The 24,913-nt window shown below is 40.5% G+C and overlaps 1 protein-coding gene across 16 annotated transcripts in view; it reads left to right on the top strand.

Annotated features, from left to right (window-relative positions):
• The window catches only part of adgrb2 (adhesion G protein-coupled receptor B2), a 238,144-nt gene that overhangs the window by 53,623 nt on the left and 159,608 nt on the right, over positions 1 to 24,913 (top strand). For all 16 annotated transcript variants that reach the window (XM_051955144.1, XM_022194367.2, XM_051955143.1 and 13 more), the window contains exon 2: positions 21,604 to 22,507. In XM_051955144.1, coding sequence (XP_051811104.1) covers positions 21,619 to 22,507 — 889 coding nt within the window. In that variant the 5' untranslated portion in view covers positions 21,604 to 21,618. The remainder of the gene's footprint in view (positions 1 to 21,603; positions 22,508 to 24,913) is intronic.

The raw sequence follows: 24,913 nt of genomic DNA, 5'->3' as shown, positions 1-24,913 counted from the left end.
TGTGATGTGAATATCCTTCAAATCCTAAAATGGTATTTTAACCTTAATACATCTACAGCTCTGTGAAGTGGAGCTGAGAATAAAAGACACAGTAACAGATAATAGCATTCTAACACCTTTTATGACAACTTTTTATAGATCTCTTTCTAAAACAAGGCTTTTCCTTTCGCACATCCCCTCTGTAATCGTGCAATTCTGCTTGATCTGCTTGCTTCCTTCGAATATTATGTGCTAAATACTTGGGAGAATTTAGTGAAGTGTTTAGGCTTTCAGCTTGGCCATTTGTATTTTTGTCAAGTGCATTGGCTGTCATCCTTATTTGGTCATAATTGTCTTTGAATGAGACTGTACTTGGCAAACTCCATGTTCTAGACTTCATCTTGGCAAATCCAGCCTCCTCTTGTATGGGATTACTTTTTCTAACAAATACAGCACAGTCTTTGGTTTATTCCAGGATTTTCTTCGTTGTTCGGTGGCATTCAGCAGAGAGCTGAAGTACTGCCAACGCAACTGTAAACGGCACATACATTTGTTCTGAATAAGGTGACCTACTGATGTTTCTGAATGTCCCTTACTCGCGTTAGATAACTCATGCAGCTCTTATCATCGTAGCCCTATGCCATCTGGGATGAAAGAGAAGCTTATGACTAGTTTTTATTGCAAAATTATTCTTTATATGTTTTACTCAGTGGGACAACATATTCTGTATTTAACAAATTACATAAAGTGTCAAGGGACTGCACAAGCCTTCTTTTTTAAAGAACAGTGGTTAATGAGTCTGAGCTTTTAAAGTCCCTCTACTGTCCTTGATTAAACCCATAAAAACTCATCTGTGTTCATCAGAGTTACATGTTTTGAATATTTATTTACGAGAATAACCCTTTCCTGCCTTAAAATGGCTCCAATAGAACTCCTTTGTCCTTGTTAGTGTGCTAGATCAATGAATATATAAATTGGGCTCTGCCTCAATCTCCACCTGTCCATCCATCAGTAGCCTACAGCTCGAACACACCAGCTCACCTCGGACTCATAACGTTGGACAAATTCAACCATACATTGGAACCAGAAATTGAATCTAAAGAAGAACAATCCAGAAAGCAGCTCACATTGTGATAGGACTGGTTTGTTACATATGAAAACCCTGGCTGTCAAAGGATGGTCACGAATGAGACCGTCATTTGTGTACTCGACCATGGTATCGAATGCTTATTATGTGCATTGACAAACACCATATGGACATGTTAACAAGGTTGAAATGTTTAACATTGCCACGATAATATGGTCCACAGTATGAAAAGCAGCATAATTTAATTACCCTTGTCTGTAATGCCGTGATTAGCTCAATGAGTCATGCACTCTAGGTGTTAAGTTAATCTGTAGATTCACATTATATTGTATTATAGGTATTGCCAGGAAACAACAGAAGGCAAAAGAAGCTCATCATTTACTGGCTATTTTACATTGTCATCTACCTACAATGGCACATTTTTTCCGACACTGAAGTTGGGCTGGACCCGAATATCCGAATATTCGTTCGCTACGGCGGTATCTGGATATTAATTTTGGTATCCGAATATTCGCGCCCACCCCGGTCAGACGTTACCGGGCGGAAAGACTATTCAGCGTTACTGTCTTCCCTCTGCCTTCGGCCCACATCAGCTCGTCCCACCGTGTGATCACATAGACATATACACATATGTCTATGTGATCACCCCTTCCTCCCCCCAGATGAAAATATTCGGAGCTCGTCTCTTCCCTTCGCCTTCGGCCCACTTCGGCTCATCCCACTGTGCTCAGCTCATCTCGGCTCATTCATTCGTGTCTGTTACAACCACCCCAATGGCCAGGTGGCTGCCAACTCTGACGTCACGCTTTACTTCGTTGCATAAACACAAGACAAGATGCCGAAGACCTCTGCTGTTTGGGAATTCTTCAGTTTAATTGAAGACAAAACAAAGGCAAAATTTGGACCCGGGAGACCAGACGAATGGATTCGAATATTCGGGCCGTCTCCGCCACAAGCCCCTGTCGGACGATACGGGGCGGGACGAATATTCAGATATTCGTCTTTAATAGGGCCTGAATATTCGGAGGCCAGAAAACACTATTCGGGGGAGCCCTACACTGAAGTAATGCTGATATATTGCACCTTGCAGACATGCCTTGCACCCGGTCAATAATTGTGTGTGGTCTGTGAGAGGTGAGCTCTCCTCCATGACCCGGTGGGCGACACAGTTTCACAGCAGACACGGTCAATTTTAACCCCCTGAACCCCCAGCAGAGGCATGACACGTGTCAAACGGACATCGGGGGAAAGGTTACACACACACACACACACACACACACACACACACACACACACACACACACACACACACACACACACACACACACGTACAACTCACCTCTGAGGTTTCGGTGCAGTTCCTACTGACATGATGGATGCTCACAAGAATGGAGCATGTTCAGTTGTTGAACATGTCCCATACTTACTCTCATCTTCTTACGCATATGAGTAGCCTGAAATGTGTGTTAACACAAGGTACATACATGCATTTTTACATATTTAGCGCTGTGACTGTGAGAACAAAAGGAGCAATTAAACTCAAACCCCCCCCCCCCCCCCCCCCCCCCCCAATATAGAATCCCTTTGTTGAAGAAAGGACTTGTACTCTCTCTGCAGGATTTCCATTCTTGCAAAGGACATTTTGTCCACATAAAGATGTGAACAACACACCAACACAAACACCCAGTCCAGAGTTGTGGGCCTGTACCTGCAGCGTCAGCTCTCTCTGCCTCGCCTCCTGTCTTCTCCTTGATACCGAGCCCTAAAAACAAGGAGAGGAAATAGAGAGAGAGGGGAGATAATGAAATAAATACCCTGCCTGGCAACACTTCAAAGAGAGAGGGAGAGTCTGATCTGCTCTACTGCAGCTAGAGAGCGGAGAGATGTTACATAAAGAGAGAGAAAAGATTTGGAGATAACACCACCTCCACAATCACACACACGCGCACACAAACGCATTAATAAAGTTTGACATGCTCTTAGCTGGATGGTTAAAAACAACATTATGCAGTTTGGGTGATTTCAAAGCACTGGTCAGCATTTGTTAGCGATATTACATAGATTATTTTAGCATAAACTAATTATTCCACCACTTTAGCCATGTAGTGTGAACGGAAATGCTGCCAAAGCAAGGCAAACCGTGATACAGGGCTTTAGTGTTACGACATTTATTATTCATATATTCATTGTATATGTGCATGCAGGCGAGCAGAGGATATGTCTATTTTAGATATTCTCAGTTGTACACAAGAGCAGAGTGTGTGTGTGTGTGTGTGTTTTGTAGCATGTAAATATAATTGTCCTTTCACTGTGTGATCATAATTTACATTCACACTGCACAGTTGTACACACACATGCACAGTACATTTTGCTTATTGGCATAAACTGGTGTCCTTTATTCGTTGATATTTTAAGTTAAAAATTCCTGGCTGATGAAGCGGTTGTCCATCAGTCTATACACTTTAATGTTTGCACAAGCAACGCTGCCAAATATTTGTGATCTTGGACAGTATAAATAACTTGTCAAACATGTACAGACTAACCCTTTTACTGTATTTCTCCTTTTAACTTCAACATTTCTGTTGACATACACTATAAATTTAACTTTGCCGGGTTTTTATCCCTCATCCTGAGGCCACAATTACATTAAGCACACTATTACTTTGTGTGACACCTATAGATATATTTTAAATTAATGTGTCCCTGCAGCCCACTCACTGCTCAATCAATGAGTTTTGGAACTTAAAAGCTTCTTTAATGTCCTCTACGTCTCATTCGGATGACTCGGCTCTTCATTTAAAACAGCGTTTGGTGTTCTTCAATAGTTTTGTCTCAAATCAAATTCGCCATCAGCTTCGCAATGGGGAGAATCGAGCTGTTGATGCACAGCTTTCCCTGTTTACGTTCAGTAATCAATTGCTCCACTTATTTTTGCCTTTAAAATTAATTATTTGCCTGCCAGATTTCCCTCTAACCTTGTCACAGAGGAAATGAAAATCTCGTCCGGGTGTCTTTGTTGCGTGAACACCGTCCTTGATCAATATATTACTTATTGTTCTGATGACAGACTCACTGCAGACATATAGACTTACTTCTGCGCTTCACATAAAGAGCGTCGGTATTGACGTTTTTTTTTTCCTTCATCTTTCTCCACCTCTGTCTAGAAAGTTGTTATTGATGCACTCCAGTCTCACAAGGTAATCAATGAGTTTGCTGAAAATTGCATGCAATCACTGCATTGAAAAACAGGAAAGAAAATACAGACCAATTAACATCTAAAATCCTAACTTTAAATTTAAGCAAATTATGGCCAACAGCGGTGACCAAGTCGTACTCTTTTCTGGACCAGTAGTTTTATATTATTATTACCTGGACAATTTAATTAGTATTTCTGAAAAATGGCAGTTTAAAAAGGATTTGGTTTCCCATTTTAAGGAAGCTGCAATTTTGAGGAAGTCAAGTATTTATTATTTTTCTTAGCTTTTCTAACTTTAGGTAGCACAAGTTTCACTCCAAATATTCTCTCTGCCTGCGTCACCCACTTTTTTTCCCCTCAGTGTCCGCCCCTCTCCCTACTACACATCTGTGTTGTCTCGAGGAAATAAAAAAAAAAGAAGAAGCTGGTGTAAGCTGATCTGCTGGCAGGGATACACTGCGAAGGGAAGCCGATCACCCTCTTCCACAGACTGTTTCTCTATTTCACAATGAAACCCAGATTCCCTCCAGGCCCACCACAATACTGTACAAGTCCTTTTTCCAACTCTTTATTGCAGACCACTCCACATCACACACACACATACATTGGCACAGGTTTATGTAGATATATTGTCACAATATATTGCCAATATATTGTGAGCACAAAAGCCCGCTCTGCTGCGCTTTCAGTTTCAGTGGGATGTGGCTGTGTGTCTGCTGTATCAGATTCTGTCCAAACACTCAACAGATGGTGACATTTAGTTTTTTTACCCCCACTGTGACAACAAGGTTAAGGGTGTGACGACGCCTGAGTGGGTGCGCTGGGGTTTGCAGGGTCAAACATGACACATGCTCGAGCATCTGCAAATTTCGAATCCACTGAAACATACCGTCAGTAAATCAGTGCAATGATGACAGGCGATATTTTGTTCAGTTTTGCACAAAAAAATTATGTGTTGCATCAAGAAATAATTTATCCCGCTAATTTGTGGCTGAAACATGTTTGTTGCAAGGAGAGGTGTGAGGTAGCATGGTGGTGCATGTGGAGGACAGAACAATAGTTGGCAAAAATGAGCTGGAAAAAATGGGAAGCCATTTATTTGCAGTGTCCAAACAAATAGCAGCCTCCAAAACAAAATAAAAACAGTAAGTGCAGTGCTGCATTCAGAGCCCACCATCATCCTTCCCTCTCTCTCAGAATAAATATAGATATATATGCAGCCAGGGGACTGGCCTTCCTAGTTAAAACTGACAATTCAAGTCAGAACTTCAGAATGGAAATGACAAAGTCTTCAGTAAATATACACGATTTTCTGGAACTTCTTCCAACAACGCTTCAATTCATTTGTGCACAAACACGCATCAATACCAAATAATCATAGGAGATAATGCATTTGTAGTATTTATCTTAATTACTTTGAATGCATCACACACCTGCTGTCCAATCAACATTGAGACCCAGCCTTCTCATACACCCAATAAAAGAGCTGCTTTTAGGGCCGTGGCTCTTCTTTCAGCTCCAGCACAAGATGGCTTCCACAGGAGAGAAACTCTGACAGGTGATGACTTTTAGAACTTAATGTCCTTTTGATTGGTTGGCTGTTTTATTGAAACACATGAACTTAACTTTAAGGAGAAGTAGAATTCTCCCAATAGCCACTGCATTCGTCAAACTACATAAGGTAACCAACAAAAGAAAATGGTGTGTCGTCATATCCACCTTCTACACAATAGGGCTTCCTAATAAATGTCAAAGTAAAACTTTTAGACAGATAATTATTTAAATTTAATGTGGGAAGAATAAGTTACTACTGCATGAAGCCATTTTGTCTGTAACCCTGATTACTTAATATGCTACATTTTGGTTTTAGTTGCTTTACCTTACTCATTATAATGTGACTTAGTGCAGAATGCTGTAGTAAAGACATACATTCCACTGTGTTATATTGGACTCTCTCAAAGCAGATTGGGTTCTTACCTAATGCTTGATAAGGAGCAGTTGTGAGTTTAAGAGTAACTGGTGTAATGACTGTACTGTCGCTGAGGCTGTCTTGACTGCATTGCAGTCCGTCCGTGCTTCCGTCCGTCCGTCCGAGATGAAGGGGACAGCTTTTCTGGGAAACTATTACAGCTAGGATTACGAAATTTAGTGTGTAGCTTCACACCATGGACACCTTGATCAAGTTCGAAAATGAGACCTGTGCGATAATATTTTACAGAGTTATGGCCCTTGATCACTATTTTGGATATAGACTCATATGAAGGGGACAGCTTTTCTCAGAAACTATTACAGCTAGGATTACGAAATTTAGTGTGTAGCTTCACACCATGGACACCTTTCGAAAATGAGACCTGTGCGATAATATTTAACACAGTTATGGCTCTTGATCACTATTTTGGATATAGACTCATAGACATCACATGTGGCGGGGGATATTGATGACCATGTTGTCTTTTTTGTTAATTGTGTCATGCAATTCTGTGGCTTAATAGTGAGGTGTCTGGATCTATGCTGCAGACTGGAGTCTGTAGGGGCTGAAAACTGAAGCTTAGCCTGTCACAGGTTCAATGTGTGTTCAGCAGACGTGATATGACACAGCATGTCTGTCCACAATGAGCACTGCTAATTATTGTTTAATCCAAAATTGGTGTGAAAAAGCTGCTGTGCTAACTCAGTCCACTTGTTATCACAGCAGCAGCTAACAAGCCATTTGCAGTTTTTGTTGCACTTAACGTGGTCTTTAAAAGCAACAGCCTACTTGAGGATAATGAGTTTTAAGTGAGGTGGAACTGCTTGATAACCTGCATTTTGTTCCTGACAACCACATGTATGTTGCTACAATATCAGTAACTGTTCTTGTTTTAGACTGCAAATACCACAAAGGGCTAACTTTAAAATGTTGCTTTCCTTCACTTAATCCTTCACTGGGCTTCTAGCAATGTGGTTTTAGTGGACTTTCTATCCAACATAAGCCTTTTTAGTGAACTTTTGGTAGAAATACAACTGGGAACTCTGTGAATATAACAGGAAAGAATAAAACTTTAAACATATTGCCTCTCTGCAAGCCAGTTTCCACATCATCCATTTGCTTTTCCTCAGCTCCAGCAATCATTAATTCACTCATGTGAAATTAATGGGCCTCATTATCAATATCTCCCTGTGAATGCTACATTGATCAATATTGAAATTCACATTTGGAACTTATTGAATAAATGCTACATGCCAGTGAATTGTTTCTTAAAGGCTATCAGAACATATAATAATCCCAAAAGATCTTATGTCCATAGAGTATATTATAGTATATACAGTGGGGCAAAAAAGTATTTAGTCAGCCACCAACTGTGCAAGTTCTCCCACTTAAAAAGATGACAGAGGTCTGTAATTTTCATCATAGGTACACTTCAATTGTGAGAGACAGAATATGGGGAAAAAAATCCAGGAAATCACATTGTAGGATTTTTAAAGAATTTATTTGTAAATTATGGTGAAAAATAAGTATTTGGTCACCTACAAACAAGCAAGATCTCTGGCTCTCACAGACCTGTAACTTCTTCTTTAGGAAGCTTTTCTGTCCTCCACTCGTTACCTGTATTTATGGTACCTGTTTGAACTCATTATCTGTATAACAGACACTTGTCCACAGCCTCAAACAGTCAGACTCCAAACTCCACCATGACCAAAACCAAAGAAGACACCAGGAACAAAATTGTAGACCTGCACCAGGCTAGGAAGAGTGAATCTACAATAGGCAAGCAGCTTGGTTTGATAAATCAACTGTGGGAGCAATTATTAGAAAATGGAAGACATACAAGACCACTGATAATCTCCCTCAATCTGGGGCTCCACACAAGAGCTCATCTTGTGGGGTTAAAATCATCATGAGAACGGTGAGCAAAACTCCCAGAACTACACACGGAGGGACCTGGTGAATGACCTGCAGAGAGCCTGGACCAAAGTAACAAAGGTTACCATCAGTAGCACACTACGCCAGCAGGGAATCACATCCTGCAGTGCCAGACGTGTCCCCCTACTTAAGCCAGTACATGTCCAGGCCCGTCTGAAGTTTGCCAGACAGCATATGGATGATCCAGAAGAGGATTGGGAGATTGTCATGTGGTCAGATGGAACCAAAATAGAACTTTTTGATATAAACTCAACTCGTCGAGTTTGGGGGAAGAAGAATGCTGAGTTGCATCACAAGAACATACTGTGAAGCATGGGGACGGAAACATCATGCTTTGGGTCTGTTTTTCTGCAAATGGGACAGGACGACTGATCTGTGTTAAGGAAAGAATGAATGGGGCCATGTATCAGGAGATTTTGAGCCAAAACCTCCTTCCATCAGTGACAGCATTGAAGATGAAACGTGGCTGGGTCTTCCAGCATGACAATGATCCCAAACACACCGCCCCGGCAACAAAGGAGTGGCTCCGTAAGAAGCATTTCAAAGTCCTGGAGTGGCCTAGCCAGTCTCCAGACCTCAACCCCATAGAAAATCTGTGGAGGTAGTTGAAAGTCCGTGTTGCCCGGCGACAGCCCCAGAACATCACTGCTCTAGAGCTCTGCATGGAGGAATGAGCCCAAATACCAGCTACAGTGTGTGCAAACCTGGTGAAGAATGACTGTATACATTTGACCTCTGTCATTGAAAACAAAGGTTATATTACAAAGTATTGAGTTGGACTTTTGTAGGTGACCAAATACATATTTTCCACCACAATTTAGAAATAAATTCTTTAAAAATCTTACAATGTGATTTGCTGGATTTTCCCCCCCATATTCTGTCTCTCACAGTTGAAGTGTATCCATGATGAAAATTACAGACCTCTGTCTTCATTTGAAGTGGGAGAACTTGCACAATTGGTGGCTGACTAAATACTTTTTTGCCCCACTGTATATCTACAGTTTAATTGCACTGATCAGCCACAGCTTTAAAACCACCTGCCAGACATTGTATAGATCTCTCTCCAAAACTTTTCTGACATTGTTGAGGAAGAGACGTAGGACTTCTAGGGGTGTCCTTTGGTATCTTGTGCCAGGATTTTGCCATTCGATCCTTTGGGTCCAGTAGGTTGTTAGGTAAAGTCTCTGTGGATTGAATTTTCTTCCTGCAAACGCTGACCAGATTGAGATCTCGAGAATTTTGAGCCTATGTCACTCCACAACACTTTGAACTCTTTGTTGGGTTTCTGGAGTTGTTCCTGGGTAGTTCTGGTGGTGTGGCGGAGTGCAGTGTCCTACTGGTGGTTTTGCAGCAGAACCTTGCTTTACAATGAAATGAACAATGTTACACACTTTACCTGTCAGTGGTTTTAATTGTGTGGCTAATTGGTGTATATTAGAGTCTGATAAACGAGGCACAGTTTTCTTCGAGCTTAGGCAATTTGTCAGTATATATTTGCTAAGACATCCCATTATTAATAACATTGCCATTGTTGACTTTAACTTAATGGATCATGACACAAAAAAACACAATATAGAGTTTTGTGCATGTAGAGTTGCCTGCAGTGGTGGTCATTTTCATAGCTTATGTTGATCTTACCTGTGTTTAACTCCCTGTGAGGAAGCTTACTTAATCATGAGTCATCCCATTGACTTAAAAAAAAAATGTCAGTATATTGTATGCCTTGCCTCTTTGTTTACTCCACCTCCTTGATATCATTTTAATTTTTTATTATTTGCATTCAGGAGCGCAAGAAAAATGGCCTTGGATACACAAAAGTAGGCAACAATAATTCACAGTATATGCGTTCTAAGAGCGATTTCATGATGAAGTGTGGTAATTTACTCCTCTGAGGTTGAGCTACCTTTAACCTGCCGCTTCCCCCCTCAGTTAGTATTTCATCTTCATTTACAAGAGCGATGTTAGAACATGTTTCTAGAATGAAGCCATCTGCTTGCTACTGTAAACTTGTTTGTTAGAGTGTTAATAGGGGTGGTAATCACCGACAGTGTCACTGCTGGATTCAATTCCAATTCTTGGCATTTGATTCAGACTCCATCTGAATTTCACCCCAATATTTGATTCAGTAATTAAAAAGAGAGACAACAGTTTTAGGGTATTACTCCAGTGTGCATTGTCCAAAACTATTCAATGTCCGCAGGCCACTGATTTATAATGTGCATAATAAGAGCCATTTAAGCTAAATAGTCTTCATGAAGGTCACAGTTTGAAAAGGTGCGTATGCATAACTACATAAGTTTTAAAGCTTATTACACTACTGAGTCTGCAAGACGCTGATGAAATGAATGTGTAAATTGATAAACAAAACTAACTAGTGTGCATATTTAATATAAAAAGCATGACACTTGACATTATGCTCAACTTCTATGGTGCATATGTTCACTCATGAGCACATGGGTGATAAATCTATGGCTGGATTTCTTATTTTTGCCTGATCGGAGTTGACTGAAGTTTTTCTAACATGGTGCAGTAGGTGTTGGTTGGCCAGCTCGTTTGTTCAGTGTTCCACTCACATTAGTCACTGGATGATGGCATCAGACAAGATGGCAAAATATTGCACTTTAATCTGGCAGAGCTAACTGTTAAGATATGATCAATATCCCCAACTGCTTGACTTCTTCAAAGACAAACTACAAAATGACTCTGGTGCGTGGAACTTGTACAATATCTGCACACTGGCCTGTGTGGTTCCACTGTTTTCGTTATGCAAGCATTACTTTCTCAATAACTTTCTAGACTTGATATTCAGAATCTGTAAATCATAATTACCACTTCTTACAAGAATCCATTTGTGCTCCCACCCCTATGTGGAAACACACTGTTAAAACCACTTTAAGAGGGAGTATATTTATGGAAAAATGCATAAAGATGTAAACTGTGTTTTTAGTCTCTTCAGGCTTTTTGTAACTGCTAATGTAGTTCTCTCTGTGTTGTATTTTTGTCTTTAATGTCCACTGTAATCTTAGTTTTGCTGCACATTCCATCCAAACATCTTGGAAAATGTTACAGTTGTAGGTTGTTTTATTCTAACCCTCCAAACCAAATGGATGCACTTTACATCAAAATAACATATCTTCTTCTTTTTTGAATTGCTTTAGCAGAATTTATTACAGCAGGGTGCAACACATACAAAGTGAACTTCACCTTTCCAACAATGCCAGTTGTTGTTTTTTTTTTGTGTGTGAACTTGCGTAGGCAAGAAAGCTAATTTTGCATTTGCATGATATTTAAAGCAATAGTTGCAACCTCCATTTAAATGTACATCTATCTCTACACCCATTATTCTTGTTTCAATCACCCAGGAACTTATTGCTGCATAAATATGTTAATATCTATACATGAGAATATCTGCACAGTGGCATCATTGCAATGATATGTTAATATCATTCCAGAAGAGATAGCAGAACCAAAGCTTTGCAACTACTGTGTGCATATGTGAACATCCCAAAGGAATACCTTTATTAAGACAAATCAGACTTCTGCAAAGTAATATCTTTACCCATTTTTGCATTTTCCTAGGTCGGGAAGTTCCTATTGTTTAATAACTTCAGCCTACCACACATCAAAATTTACCATTTTCAGTAATTCTTGTTGTTTCTCTATGCCTGGTTTTCCCACCTCGACAAGTTAGCTGCACATAAACACTTCTGTAAATAAAGCAGTGACATTTATTTTAGTTTGGCACTGTGTTTCTTTGTTTTTCCTTCTCCAGTTTACAAGTCAGAGAGGATACTACCATTATGGTTCTGATGTTACCAGACTCCAGGCAATCTCTCCTACATAATTACAAAAAGACATCTCCCCTGCATTGTAGCATTTTACGTGGAAATACATTTAATGGCACACGTTACTTTTCCATGCTTTTGATATACAAGTCAGTATAAAAAACTATATATTTAATTATTGGATCAAATGATAAATGATGTGGATAGCTTTTTCTGCTCTGAAAAACAAAACAAAACCATAAACACGATATAGGAAGCATGACTAGCCCTTGGTAGTAATGGCCAAGATAAGAGCTTAAAAGTAAAGGAAGCGAAACATGGTCTTGGGTTTAAAGGGTTAATGCTCATGTATGTGATCTAATGACTCCCTCCCTTCACTGGTTTAAAATTGCATAATTAATTTCTTCCTGTGTTTCATCACACATTTATAATTTATGCCTTGTTCCTCAATCATCACACATGTCACATGTCAAGCTGACATGGTTCTAGGAATATGTATAGGTGCAGGGGTGTGTGTGTGTGTGTGTGTGTTGCATATGCCATGGCTGGAAGACAAAATGCCCTTTTCTGTGATCGAGGGGTTTAGTATTTCTGCCTCTTTTCACGGCATGAGATCCTCTCAGCTTGTCTGCCATTTGTGAATAACTGATAAGGCAAAGTGAAAAGCACTGACTCGATGGTGCGCTGGAGTACGTTTGATAAAAGGACAAACAGAATGCCAACTTCAAAAATGTCAACCGAACTAAATTAGTTCTTCACACTGGTTTGCAGACGGAAGATCTTATGTGGATAAAAGTCTTGAAATGGGGCAGACATGGATGGGTGTAGATGTGCGTAAGTAAATTAAGTTTGACTTTGAGGAAGGCTGAGATTTCTAAGGGGCTGAAGCAAAAGATGAGAAGTGGCAGAGTTGAGAATTTTATGCTGGAGGCCAAGAGAGAAAGAGAAACGTTTCATGACTTGTTAATCAGTGGTAGAGAGACACTGCAAACACTTGGTGCAAGGATGCAAACTTGAATTTTTGATGATATAGAGTTAGCATTCAAACGTTTGAGGCGTGTGTGTGTGTGTGAAGGCACATGGATTAGTTAGTGTCACTTTGTGTGTATGGGCCACATGATGATCTCTGCTGAGGGTTGCAAATGAGAGAAATATTCTACATCAATAAATCAGACAACACCACTGTCTGTCACAGTGCACTTAGATGTCTGCAATAAGAATGAGAGATCAGGATGGGGGCAGAGAAACAGAGGGGGAGGAAGGCTGAGATAAGAAGGGAGCGTCATGATTCTCTATCAGAAAAACCTCCCAAAATGCATTCCCCAAAACACAAGCACCCTACCTAGGGATATTGTTAAGACTGCAGCCCACAAGCTTTTCCACTTTATTATTCTCCTAGAACAAGAAAGTTTACTGGAAGCTGCTTGTGGTTCAATGCGTCATGGACACATGGATGTTACGATATACTGGGGAGTAATGCTCATTTTAGAAAGGTCCTGGTGCAGAATATGTCATGAGTGTTTCCAGTTGCTTCAGAGTGATTGGTGTGAATGATATGTCTACGAAACTGGGGTCCGATTGGCCGAGTTTTCTTTGCTGTTGGTGTTTTCCACAACCAAAATAATGACATTCTAACCAAGCATTTTGACCTAACCGTGGTAAAAGGAATTTCGGGTGATTTTGTATCCATATGGAGGTTCATATGAGGAAAGTATCCACAAGTCTAAAGGCTTGCCAGATGCCAAAACTTTCCACAGTTGTATGTAGTTCTGTGAGATGGGATTTTACAGCTCTGGGAGTGATTGTAGTATTCATTTTGTCTTCTGTTGCAACAATCCCCAAGTAAACAGTAAAAACATTCTGTCCATGCTACAGTACAAAGTAATCTACCAGGATTGGGCGCTTGCACAAATTTGATTGGCCAAGGCTATCCATTGCCAGATCACACTGCATTTCAAAAATTGAGAAGATAATGCGAATTTTTGGACAGCAATGAATCCATTGGCTACGTGTAATGTAAAAAGGAGTCAACTTGCGTGAGAATTTTCCATCTCTACAGTTTTCTCCAGCTCTGTGGATCCTCATAATATCTTTCAGCTCATTATGTTGGTTTTTTGTAGCCCCCGACTTTACTGTTTTTGTTTCACCGTCACTGCTCTTCTGGCATCCTTTCCACCACAACAGGCTGCTGTTTACAGTGAAAGAAGCTTTTGAAGCCCTCTGCTTTTTCCCCCCTTTTCCCCCCTTATCGCCCACAGAAAAGTTAGCACCTAGCTGGTAAACTAAGAGGACATTATTATTATTAGACTTCCAGTACCGTGCATTACAGGTTGATCCAGGCATACCTCTAAAGTGAATGTTTAACTCACCTTTGGAAGTTTTCCCCTTTGATTGCCGTTCAACACTGAATCATAGTTAATGCAATTTGGCTTTTTTTTTTCCAAGAATTTACAAAAAAATTGCTTATTTCAATTTTAAAACAGATTTCTTCGAAGGAATTTCAATTAATCAAAAATGTAAAATAAGTGAATGCATGGGTTTTCACCACTCACCTAATTCAATACAAGTGTAACCACATGGTCGAGAAATCACACAGTTGGTGAAATAGAGATCATCTGAGTACAGTGAATGTGTCTCATTGATTGTGGTATAAAAACACGTATCTAAAAGGTACTTTCAATTGTGAATCAGCACTTCTGATTATAACTACATCATGTATACAAAAGAACACTGCAAGCGACTTTATGAAAAGGTTATTAAAGCATAAGTCAAGGGGTTGATAAGAGACTTTCCGTACAAGTGAATCTACCTTTGAGTACAGTTCAATTCATCATTAAGAAATGAAAGAAAAATGGCACATGTATAGATCTGCCTACAGTAGACAGTACTAAAAGAAACTGAATGACTGTGCTACAAGGAGATGAGTGAGGGAGGCCACCAAGACACCTATGCCTCATCTGAAGGAGCTACAAGCTTCAGTGGCTAAGATGGAGACTGTGTATAAAACAATCACTACACACTAGGCTTGCGCTAGCCGATCGCCACAGCGCCATTGGCGCATCGTTTTGCTGGATGGCGCAGTCATTCTGAACCGTGTGAGCCACAGTGGCGCTCTATTTTTCTTTTTAAAAAGCAACAAAAAAGGGTTCGACTTACTTTTTCTTCGAAACGCCCAAGCGATAATATAAGAAAAACATTCTTTTTCTCTCGGCAGGCGTCGGAAATGGTCGGAGCCACCCGAATCTTGATCACGCGCCCGGGTCATGAAAGGCTCTCGGCCAATCACAGAAAAGCATGCTATTTTTACTGCGTGAAATCTCTGAATGGTGTGCCACAAGGCGAGTCATTTGCGATCAGGAAAAGCGAGAAAGAGGAGGTTTATGTTGAGTTTATGCTACAGTTGTGAGATATGGTACATAGTGAGGGTTGAAGAATTGGACATAGGAGGAAAAGAAGGTAAATTGGACATGAAATGAATCTTTTTCTGGGTCAAAAAGTTTTGATCATGAAAATGTTTCAGGTACAGGTTTTTAAATTGGCCAAATGCATATATACATGGGAATGTGTCTTCACCCTTGGCTGCCTGTTTTTACAAAAAACATTAAATTTGGATCTGAAAGTTTAGCAAAATGATATAGACTCACACTTTGTGATGATATTTATATTCAGTACTTAGACTTAAACATTTCACATTGTGTGTGTGTGTGTGTGTGTATATTCACATGTATGTTTTTAAGTACTTTAATTGCAGCATGAAGCAAACCAGCCTGCAAGACTCATTTTTTTCCGCTATCACTGACACAGAAATTTGTGGCTTTTTGTTGCTCATTGTTATTCTTATGAGTGAGCCACAGTGGCTCTTCATTTCAAATTCCTAGTGCAAGCATAGACACAGTCACTCCACCAATCAGAGCTTTACGGGAGATGGGCAAAGACAAAACCATTGTTCGGGAAAAGCTCATATTAAACCTGAACTAGAGTTTGCCAGAAGGAATATGGAAAACCTTGAAATAAACTGGAAAAAGGCTCTTTTGTCAAATGTGACCATAGTTGAGTTTGCACTCGGTGCTATGTTTGGCAAACACGAAACACTGCACATCATCGCAAACAAACCAAACGCACCGTCCCCACCATAAAGCATGGTGGTGGCAGCATCATGACTTGGGAAGTGCTTCTCCACAGCAGGTCCTGGAGACCTTGTAAAGGTAGACAATAACATACATGAAGCAAAAAGTGAATAACTCAGACAATTAGTGGAATTAGTCAGATTTTTTAATGCTGTTCGGGTAATATTTTACTTGAAATGTTGATTCAAAAGTACTTAAGTACTATATTCTTGTTATTTCGAAAGACTCATTTGTACCAAAGTTTTCTCTTGTCCATTTGACAGCGATAAGACCTCCTTAATTGTCAACAGAAACAAAACAGAGGAAATGGCTTCTGGTTTATCGCAAGATGAGTATCAGCCTTCAGGGATGAGTTATGAGTTTAATAAACAGGTTCCAGTATCAGGTTGTTAATGTGAACTCAGCTGCAGAGACTAAGACTCCCCACAATGAATATCTACGACATGAATTCTGCAGAGCATTTACTATGGTCTGTCTGCAGCATGAGATCTTTAAACGTTGTCTGTGGGTATTTTATAATTCAGTCATTCAGAGTGTGCTGCTTTGTGGTGTCACAGCGTGCTACAGAGGCATTTCAGAGGCTGGTTACACTTTTCAGTGTACCAAGATTGTGGAGCTTCCAGAAACAGCCACATGGAAAATAATATAATTGGCGACCGTTTCCATTTGCTTTTTCCATTAAGGAGAAAGTACAGGATCCCACTGTGCAGAAGAAATGGATACAAACATTGTTTTATCCCAGAGACTGTTCGATCACTGAATAAGTATAGTGCATAGTGAGGTCATATTTATATTTTTTAAAGTTTCACTTGCAAGACAGCTGGAAATCAATGTGTTTCTCTTGCAACAAAGTTTAGCAATGTGTCTCCTATACATGTAGTATTATTGCACCGAAGGCTCCGACAGTGATGCTTTTAGTGCTGTGATATTATTCTAAAACTAGTGTCCCAGCACTATTCTGTCTTGCAAGAGTTTTATGGTGAGGACAAAGATCGGATGATTCATATTGTCACTTCACTGCATTAAAGAAGCAAGACAGAGCCAAGAGGATAGGGAGCGGAAAGAGAGACAGGGAGTGAGGGATATACATATTTTGCCATCCTTGGTGATAACATTAATGTCAAGGTGGAAGGGGGAAGGAAGACATCAAAGCTAATGAATATTTATGGATGCCCACAGTAAAGTGCTGTTTTAGAGTGAAGTGGGACAGAATGGCCTCATGAAGACAGCACTTTAGGGCCTACTCTTGCACAGACTGTGGGTCTATGAATATTCATTGTTCATTGTCCCAAAAACAATTTGCTTAACGCTTTTGACTTCTTTTCATCCGTAAAATGTGTGTGTTTTTACCTATGCATGGTTTGGTCTATAATTCTATTTGATAGGTCTGTAGCAAGATGCACGTCAATTCTTTGAAAGACTGAAAATAAATTAAAATGTGATGTATATGTATATTTCATAGCATTGACATAGTATCAATGCATTTTACAATTCCGCTCAGTGCACCGGAAAAAAAACAACCGGAAAAGCAGTGTGTCATATAGAATAATTCATTACACTGGCAGTGCATTTCTGGATTTAACAGTTCACTGACACATTGTTAGCAGGATGTGTCACCGGCTGGGATGCAGTCTGTATGGATGTTTTCTCATGCCGTATTTGTTTGAAAGTAGGTGAGCGTGTTCAAGTGACAGTCTATAACCCCATCATATGCCAGACGGCATGATGTCCTTGAGCATATTTCACAACATGCTACATTAACTTTGCCTCAGCCCAACTGTGGCATGCATTTGTCAAAGTGTCACTGCAGCCGGAGCCAATGCTGCTTAAAAACTCTTTATGTCATGCGTTCCGTGTGAACAACCGCAGGTGAGAATCCTGTGTGTGAGGGAAAAAAATTATAATCCATCCAAACAGTGACAAAAGACGAAGATAAAGGAAACCAGAAAACAAAGATAGTAGGTCATGATGTTGCTATGGTGACTTCTCTCATAGCGCTACCAGCTCCTCCCAAAGTAAACACTGCCTGATAAGTGATCAAAACTACAGTGGCTTTATGTAGTGTGGTCTCATGTGCAAAAGCATAGTGTATTTTCTAAGGAACAGCACATGTATTATATGAACAAATGTTTATGAGTGTGTCTCTGCTCACCATTGCCGTTTGTTTAAAGTTTAATGTACAACATTTTGAACAGTATTATGGCGTCAGTATAGCAGCAAACAACTGTCTGCTATGTAAAGATAAGGAGTAGTAATAACATGCTAGAAGAGAATATAATTACGCTACCTTTGTGTGTGTTGTAATCGTAATTCTTCTGCAACATATTTTGGTGGATGGTCTGAACTGGCCCTAACCGCTTTTTAAAGACACAGTGTTGGCAAAACATAACAATGAAGTACCACACTGCATTGATAAAGTGAGAGTATGTTCCAGAGCATTCCAAAGATGCCCCCCAAAAAACAGAATAATCTTTTTTTTTTTTTAATGAATGAAAGAAATGTCCATTATGGTTTTATTCAGGTTATTTAAAACATTTATGTGCATTCCATTGTTTTGCTGCACTTTTCCACTCTCACCTGCTCGCTGTAGCACTGTGTAAATGTCTACATTTTACCCCGTCTCCTCTCCTGTGCGTCACGGTGAAACAGACACACATGGAGTGGTGCATACATGTATAGGTTGTAAAATACAGATAATGTTCCTCAAGTTGACATCAGCTAATTACAGCCATTTAATGCATTTTGCAATTTTAACTTTGTAATTGTTAGATTTTTTTCCTTGGCTCCTGTGTACCCATTTTTTTTTTTTTTTTTGGAGGAGGTTGTGGCTAAGATGCCCATTTGTTTTGGTCTGAGATGCTGGCGCTCTAGTGCATCAACCGGTGTTTCTAAATCTTATGTATCCCACATTGTGCTACTTTTTTGCTCTTATTCCATCTAAATTTGCAGTGCTGTAGTGCTGTAAAATATTCCTGCCCTTGCTTACTAATATTTACTGTGCCCAGTAGGGTGGAGTGCTGGTTACGAAGACCTTTCCATGACCTCGGTTGTGGCATCGGTATTTTCCATCAGAAATATTTTGTGGAGGTGAATTGTCTTTGAGCATGGCGGTAAACCATTTCATACATTGTACATCAGTCTGAGTTAGCATCAGCAGGATGCCTAAAACCCAAAGGAGATTATTTTTTATGATGAATGATGCAACTTTTGGACATATTTTCATAGTCTTTGTGTAATTGCAATCTTTTTATTGGACTTCTCTCACCACTTTTCCTGTTTTATTGCCCATCATCTCCTTGCCTTTCATGCATTTTTAGCCCTTATTAACACCTCACACCTGCAAGCCCAAGTGCCTCTTATTGTCCAACCCCATGGACAGGAAGAGGCACTTGACATGGTGACAGGGACATGTTGAAGTAACCATAGTTCCTTTCCCTCTTACCCAGGCCTTGTGGACTTTCTGTGCCATGCTTGAGAGCCTTAGCAGACTTATATAAATCCTGTGAAGTACAGGCGACTGCTGTGTTTCATTAATCTAGGCCTTAGGGAAGCGGAGTTGCTCTAAAGGCACACGCGTGCTTTGTGAAGTGGCTCTTTGCAGTCCTGGGACACGTTTCGTAACCTTGGCTGGTACTATTATGATACTGTATATAGCCCACTTATAAAAGCTTTATTAACTATATAAGCATCAATGTTAAGCGTTATATCTGACTATAGCGGATTTACATACAAAGCATATTATGAATGTCAGAAATTCCAATAAATTTTTGTGCATATTCTTATATTTGTGCATTTATTTTCAGTCTAAATGCGAAGGCCCTATTGCAAGATGGTAGAAGGATGGAGCTGATAAACAAATAATGGTTCAGTGAAAGTGATTTTATTTGCAAGTAAAGTCACAAAGGAGGGGATCATTTTTATTCACTTCAGCCAACTGGTTCTAAACAAGCAGCTGTGATATGTAAATGTATTTTTTTTCCAGTGTATACAGATGGATCATGTGTTGGTTTTCAGCACTCCATAACTTGTCATTACAGCTTTAAAACCTGTAAGTAAATGTGGCACAGACAGAAATTTACAGCACAATAAATGGCATGATTTGCGCATACTGCGTGAGCTCGGTGCTAATGTACTGATGCACACTGTGTGGAATTTGTAATGGAAAATACCTTGTATAAATACATATCTGCTGCCTGTGTGTCTGCTTTTGTTGGGTTTTTTTTTGTTTTTTTTGTGGCCAGATCACATCACATCAACTCTTGGCTTTCCAGCTGGGAGATGTTTTGCAAAATTATTGTTCATTTTCCCCCCCTTTTTTTTGCATCAATCACCTTATTTTGCATATTTTTGAACCAAAATTTTCTTGTTTTTGTTTTATATAACTATATTTTATTTCACATTTGCATTAATTATCTGATTTTTTGCATTTTTAATATATTTTTTTGACATTACTGCATTTTAATTTACATTCTAATTATTTTATCGAGAAAATCACCTTCCATAAACAGGAAATTTTAATATCCTTTTTTGTTGTTTTTTAAACCTGCTGCATTTTCTGTATTAGCATGCCTCTTTATTGTTCATTTTCCTTTCTGTCCTCTCTGTTTTTGCAATTTAGTGCAATGTCACTGAAAAAGACAGCGGCCCCTCAATATCCTCCCGAGTCTAAATAAAAGTTGAAGCGATTGCTTTGTCAACTTTTGTGAAATGTTTGAAGCACGGAGTTGCAGGGAGGTTTCTGTTGAATTTCAGAACACAGAGATATTTTAGGGGAACTTGTCTGAATATTATGCTATAAGGTTATCGGCAGAGTGCTGCGAACATTTCCCGTCTCCCACACATCCTCCTCAAACCTCGTTTATGCAGAAGCGCTTGAAAGTCTCAGGTGATGGAGCAGACACACTGGGTGTACAAAAATATAGAGACTATTGAAGTAGTTTCAACCAAAATACTAAAACACTGTATATGGAGTTTTTTGTCAGCAGTGTGTTTGTGTTGCGAGTCAAAATCAGGCTGTTGGCAGACCCTGACTGTGTCGGTGATGGTAATAGTTTGCCAGAGCCTTGGGGGAGCTGCTCAGCAGGCGGTGTGTGTGTGTGTGTGTGTGCGTGCGTGCGTGCGTGAATGTGTCTGTGTTTGTGTGCGCATAACAGCAGGAAAGGGTAGAGCAGGCCCCACAGTGCATGTCTCAACAGCCAAGTCATCAACCCTTTTAATCCAGCCCAGCAGGGATGTGTTTGTGTTTTTGACAGGGCTTGTGTGTGTGTGTGTGCGTTTGAAGAACTTCATGAGAACTGCTGCCGTGAAGTTGGTTATATTATACTCCGAGGCGAGGCAGAAATCTGTCCAAAAACATTTCCAGCCAGACATGATTCTTCAATCTAGACATGTACAGTACATTGAAGTTTTTCTTTTGTCTGAGTCATGTTGATTTTGTCAGGTTGTGTTTGAAGATACTCTAAAATATGTCTAATATCCAACCCTATCTCCCCCTGTCCTTGTTTCTATTCTCTCCCTCCCTGCAGGACGAATGTCATAGGATGAACACTGCTGGTGGGGTGTGTCTGTCTGTGCTGTCCTCTCTCCTGGCTGTGGCTGGGGCCCTGGCTGCCGTGTCTGCCCTCGCTCTAGCTCCTCTCTCTGCCCTGGCTGAGGTTGCCTATGGGGCTGCCGATAGCATCCCCAGCACCGGGGCAGAGGGGGCCCCCTTGCCCATCTCCTCACCATGTTCCAGCCTTGTAGCCGGGGTGCTCTATGGCTCTTTCTCCCTAAGGGAGCTGTTTCCCTCCAGGGCGCCGGGTTGTTCCTGGTCCCTGGAAAACCCAGATCCCACCAAGTACTCCCTCTACCTCCGCTTCACCCGCCACCCTGTCATCTGTCGGACACACTCACCCATGCTCCTGTCCCTCGACCACCACCTGGCCAATCAAAGCTGTCCCCTTCATTTGCAGACGGCCACTACCAGGGATCAGGAAGTCATTGATCTCTGTGGCAGCCAATCTAACACAGATGGACCTTACTCCTTCCTACAGTTTGATAAGAATTTTGTCCAGCTGTGTCTAACAAGACATCCAGCTGCAGACGAGCCTCAGGTAACGAAGGAACTGCTGGAGCTGAGACTGGTCGAGGTGTTGCTCATTAACAATGAGAACTCCAGTCAGTTCACCTGTGGCGTGCTTTGCCGATGGTTTGAGGAGTGTTTGCGCACAGATCACAATGGAGACCAGGAAGTTTCGGATGGGGATGGTTGCGGGATGACCCAGACTGGCTGTATTTGTCCAAATCACAACATCATGGCACCACCAATTCCACTGCTCCCGGAGACGCCGCACACTTTCAGCAACGGATCGCAGTTTCCCGATGACTGCTGCGTCACTGAACTGCATTCCAATGACGCCATCGCCATAGCACCTAGAGATGTCCGACAAGGTAGGATTATGTTTCTGTGAGATGCGAGATGGTGTTTCAGAGTTGCTTTTGCCGCTTTAAATGCATTACACATGAGCACGCTTCTCTGTACAGAGAATTATTCATGACTGCACATACATTGTTAAAATCACAAAGAAATTTTATCCCATAATACCAGTTGTTTACTTGTATACCCTGCCTGAAACGACAAATAGAGAAGAAAAGTTAGTCTTGTTATTCGGACTTGTTTAACCACCTCAGGGAGGTCACATTCTCTGCTTGACAGAGAATTTATTATTTGAATTTTGTCTTTTGCGTGTTGGCCTTTAATTAGAAAACGAGGCAGTTCAAAGAGGCCCTTTAAACCCTCCATCAAAAGATTTGTAATGCCTGACAGAAATTCAGCCTTTTGATCTATATTTTAGAGGTTCCCCCATGTGGCCGAGAGGTGTGGCTCCGAGGACTTCAGTTTACATGGCACACATCTTTGTGTGTGTGTGTGTGGGTGTAGGCGTGCTTGTGAAACCATCTGTTGACAATGTTAGGACAAGATCAGATTTGACACCCATGGACAAATCTCTGCACATGGTCATTCATACATCAATGAATTGAACACAAAGCAGACAGTCCCTTCACACACAAAACACATGGAAATATGTATGCATGTGTGCATCCACATAAATCCCTGTGTGCCTGTAAGCAACATAGATAAGTGCTTTATCCAGTCAGAAATGGACAATTGCTTGTACTAAAGCTTCTTCATTATTTCACTTCATCACTGCCACCAGAGTATTTATTTCAGTTTAATTAAATTAGACCCATGTAGAGGTAGATATACAGAAAGATGTTGGAGCTTATATTGTGCTTCACAGAATTACATGATCATTTTCCTTTGGGTGGCTCCTGTGCATGTTTGCAGTCTAATTAGAACTCAGTTACGCTTATTGCAAGGCTTGACCTGCCTTCAACAACACACTAACACACATACTAGGAACTCTAGGGAGAGTGTTACCTTGCTAACGGGAAGGTTATCGTTCTCTGGATTTAATCAGCAGGGGAGCATTTTATCATCTAATAACCTCATAGAGGGAGAAACAGAGGGACAGAAGAAAACGTATGGCGTAGGAGGATGGAGTTACTGACAGTATTTTGCCAGTTTGCCTTGGCCTTATATTGCTTTCGACGAAAGACAAACGGATAGCATCACTCTTTAAATATATGCCAAGTGAAAAATCTAACTTTTGCCAGTTACCTAGAAGCCCTGTGTCTCACCTCAAAGATGTTTCTTTTTGTTTGCATGTTAGCTACCGGCTGGTCAGTCACCACTAACAGAGGTGGCTGTGAACAGCAAAGACCCCGTGATGTGGAGACAGCATAAAGAAGTGTAGGCAGGCCTTTGTATATGGACAACTATTTTCTGCCAAAATATTCCCCTACGTCCTAATTACTCAAAAAAAAAAAAAATACAGATTTACTCTAAATCCAGCATTGCACCATCAGAGCAAGATCCAGAATCTTGCCTGCACCATTTCTCTATCCATAAAAAGGTAAACATGAATGCCTTTACTTAATCCGGTGCTCTCACAAACATAGCTTCCAGTATCCTTTTTACCTTTTTTTTTTAATTTTTATTTTTTTACCTGCAAATCCTTCTTTACTTAGGGTTTGTTTTTAATTTGATTTTCCTATTTCCGCACCAGACCTACTTGGTTAGGTTTAGGAAAAGATACTAGTCTCAGTTTAAGTCAGAGATTGCACAAAAGAGCTAGAGATAGCCACTAGAATGTCATCCATTGGTTTGTAGACTAGTGTTTTTGAAGCCTTGAGAGCTTGGCTGCTGCGTTCTTGGATTTTTGGAATGACGTGTGAAGAACATGTGATGGATCTGATTGAGAACTCAAGGATGCACACCCATACAGTAGTGACCTGTCAATCACAAGATGGCCATGCCCTTCAGCACATCCTGCTTTATCGTCTGTTTTACTTTAGATGAAACCATAATTTGTCAAATGAGCACCACGCGGTCTTGAAGGAGACTTAAAACTCGGTATTGAGAGCATAAACTCAATCAAGTGAGAAGTGGGGTCATATTCTCAAAGACTCTTATACAATCGGACCTCTTTTTGCAACCAGAGGTGTCACCCCCTGCTGGACATTAGTAAAAAAGCAGATTTAGGTCACTCCTTGACTTCACTTTTCAAACCTGAGACTATATCTATCTTTTATATACCATCTACGGTTAAAATGCACTCTTTTGTTACGTTAGCCATTTGACACAAAGCTACATTTTGTCTGTTTCCCCGGTGATTTCCACACGATCATAAGATGTCTCCAAAAATAATCGGAGTTACTTTCTGTTTATTATTGACCGACATGGATGATAAGACACGTTCTGGCCAGGAGGACACCCACTGTGAGATAAAACCG

The sequence above is a fragment of the Acanthochromis polyacanthus genome, chromosome 11, assembly GCF_021347895.1.
Source record: "Acanthochromis polyacanthus isolate Apoly-LR-REF ecotype Palm Island chromosome 11, KAUST_Apoly_ChrSc, whole genome shotgun sequence".
In the NCBI taxonomy this organism is placed as follows: Eukaryota; Metazoa; Chordata; class Actinopteri; family Pomacentridae; genus Acanthochromis; species Acanthochromis polyacanthus.
This window is presented reverse-complemented; position numbering and strand designations above follow the sequence as displayed.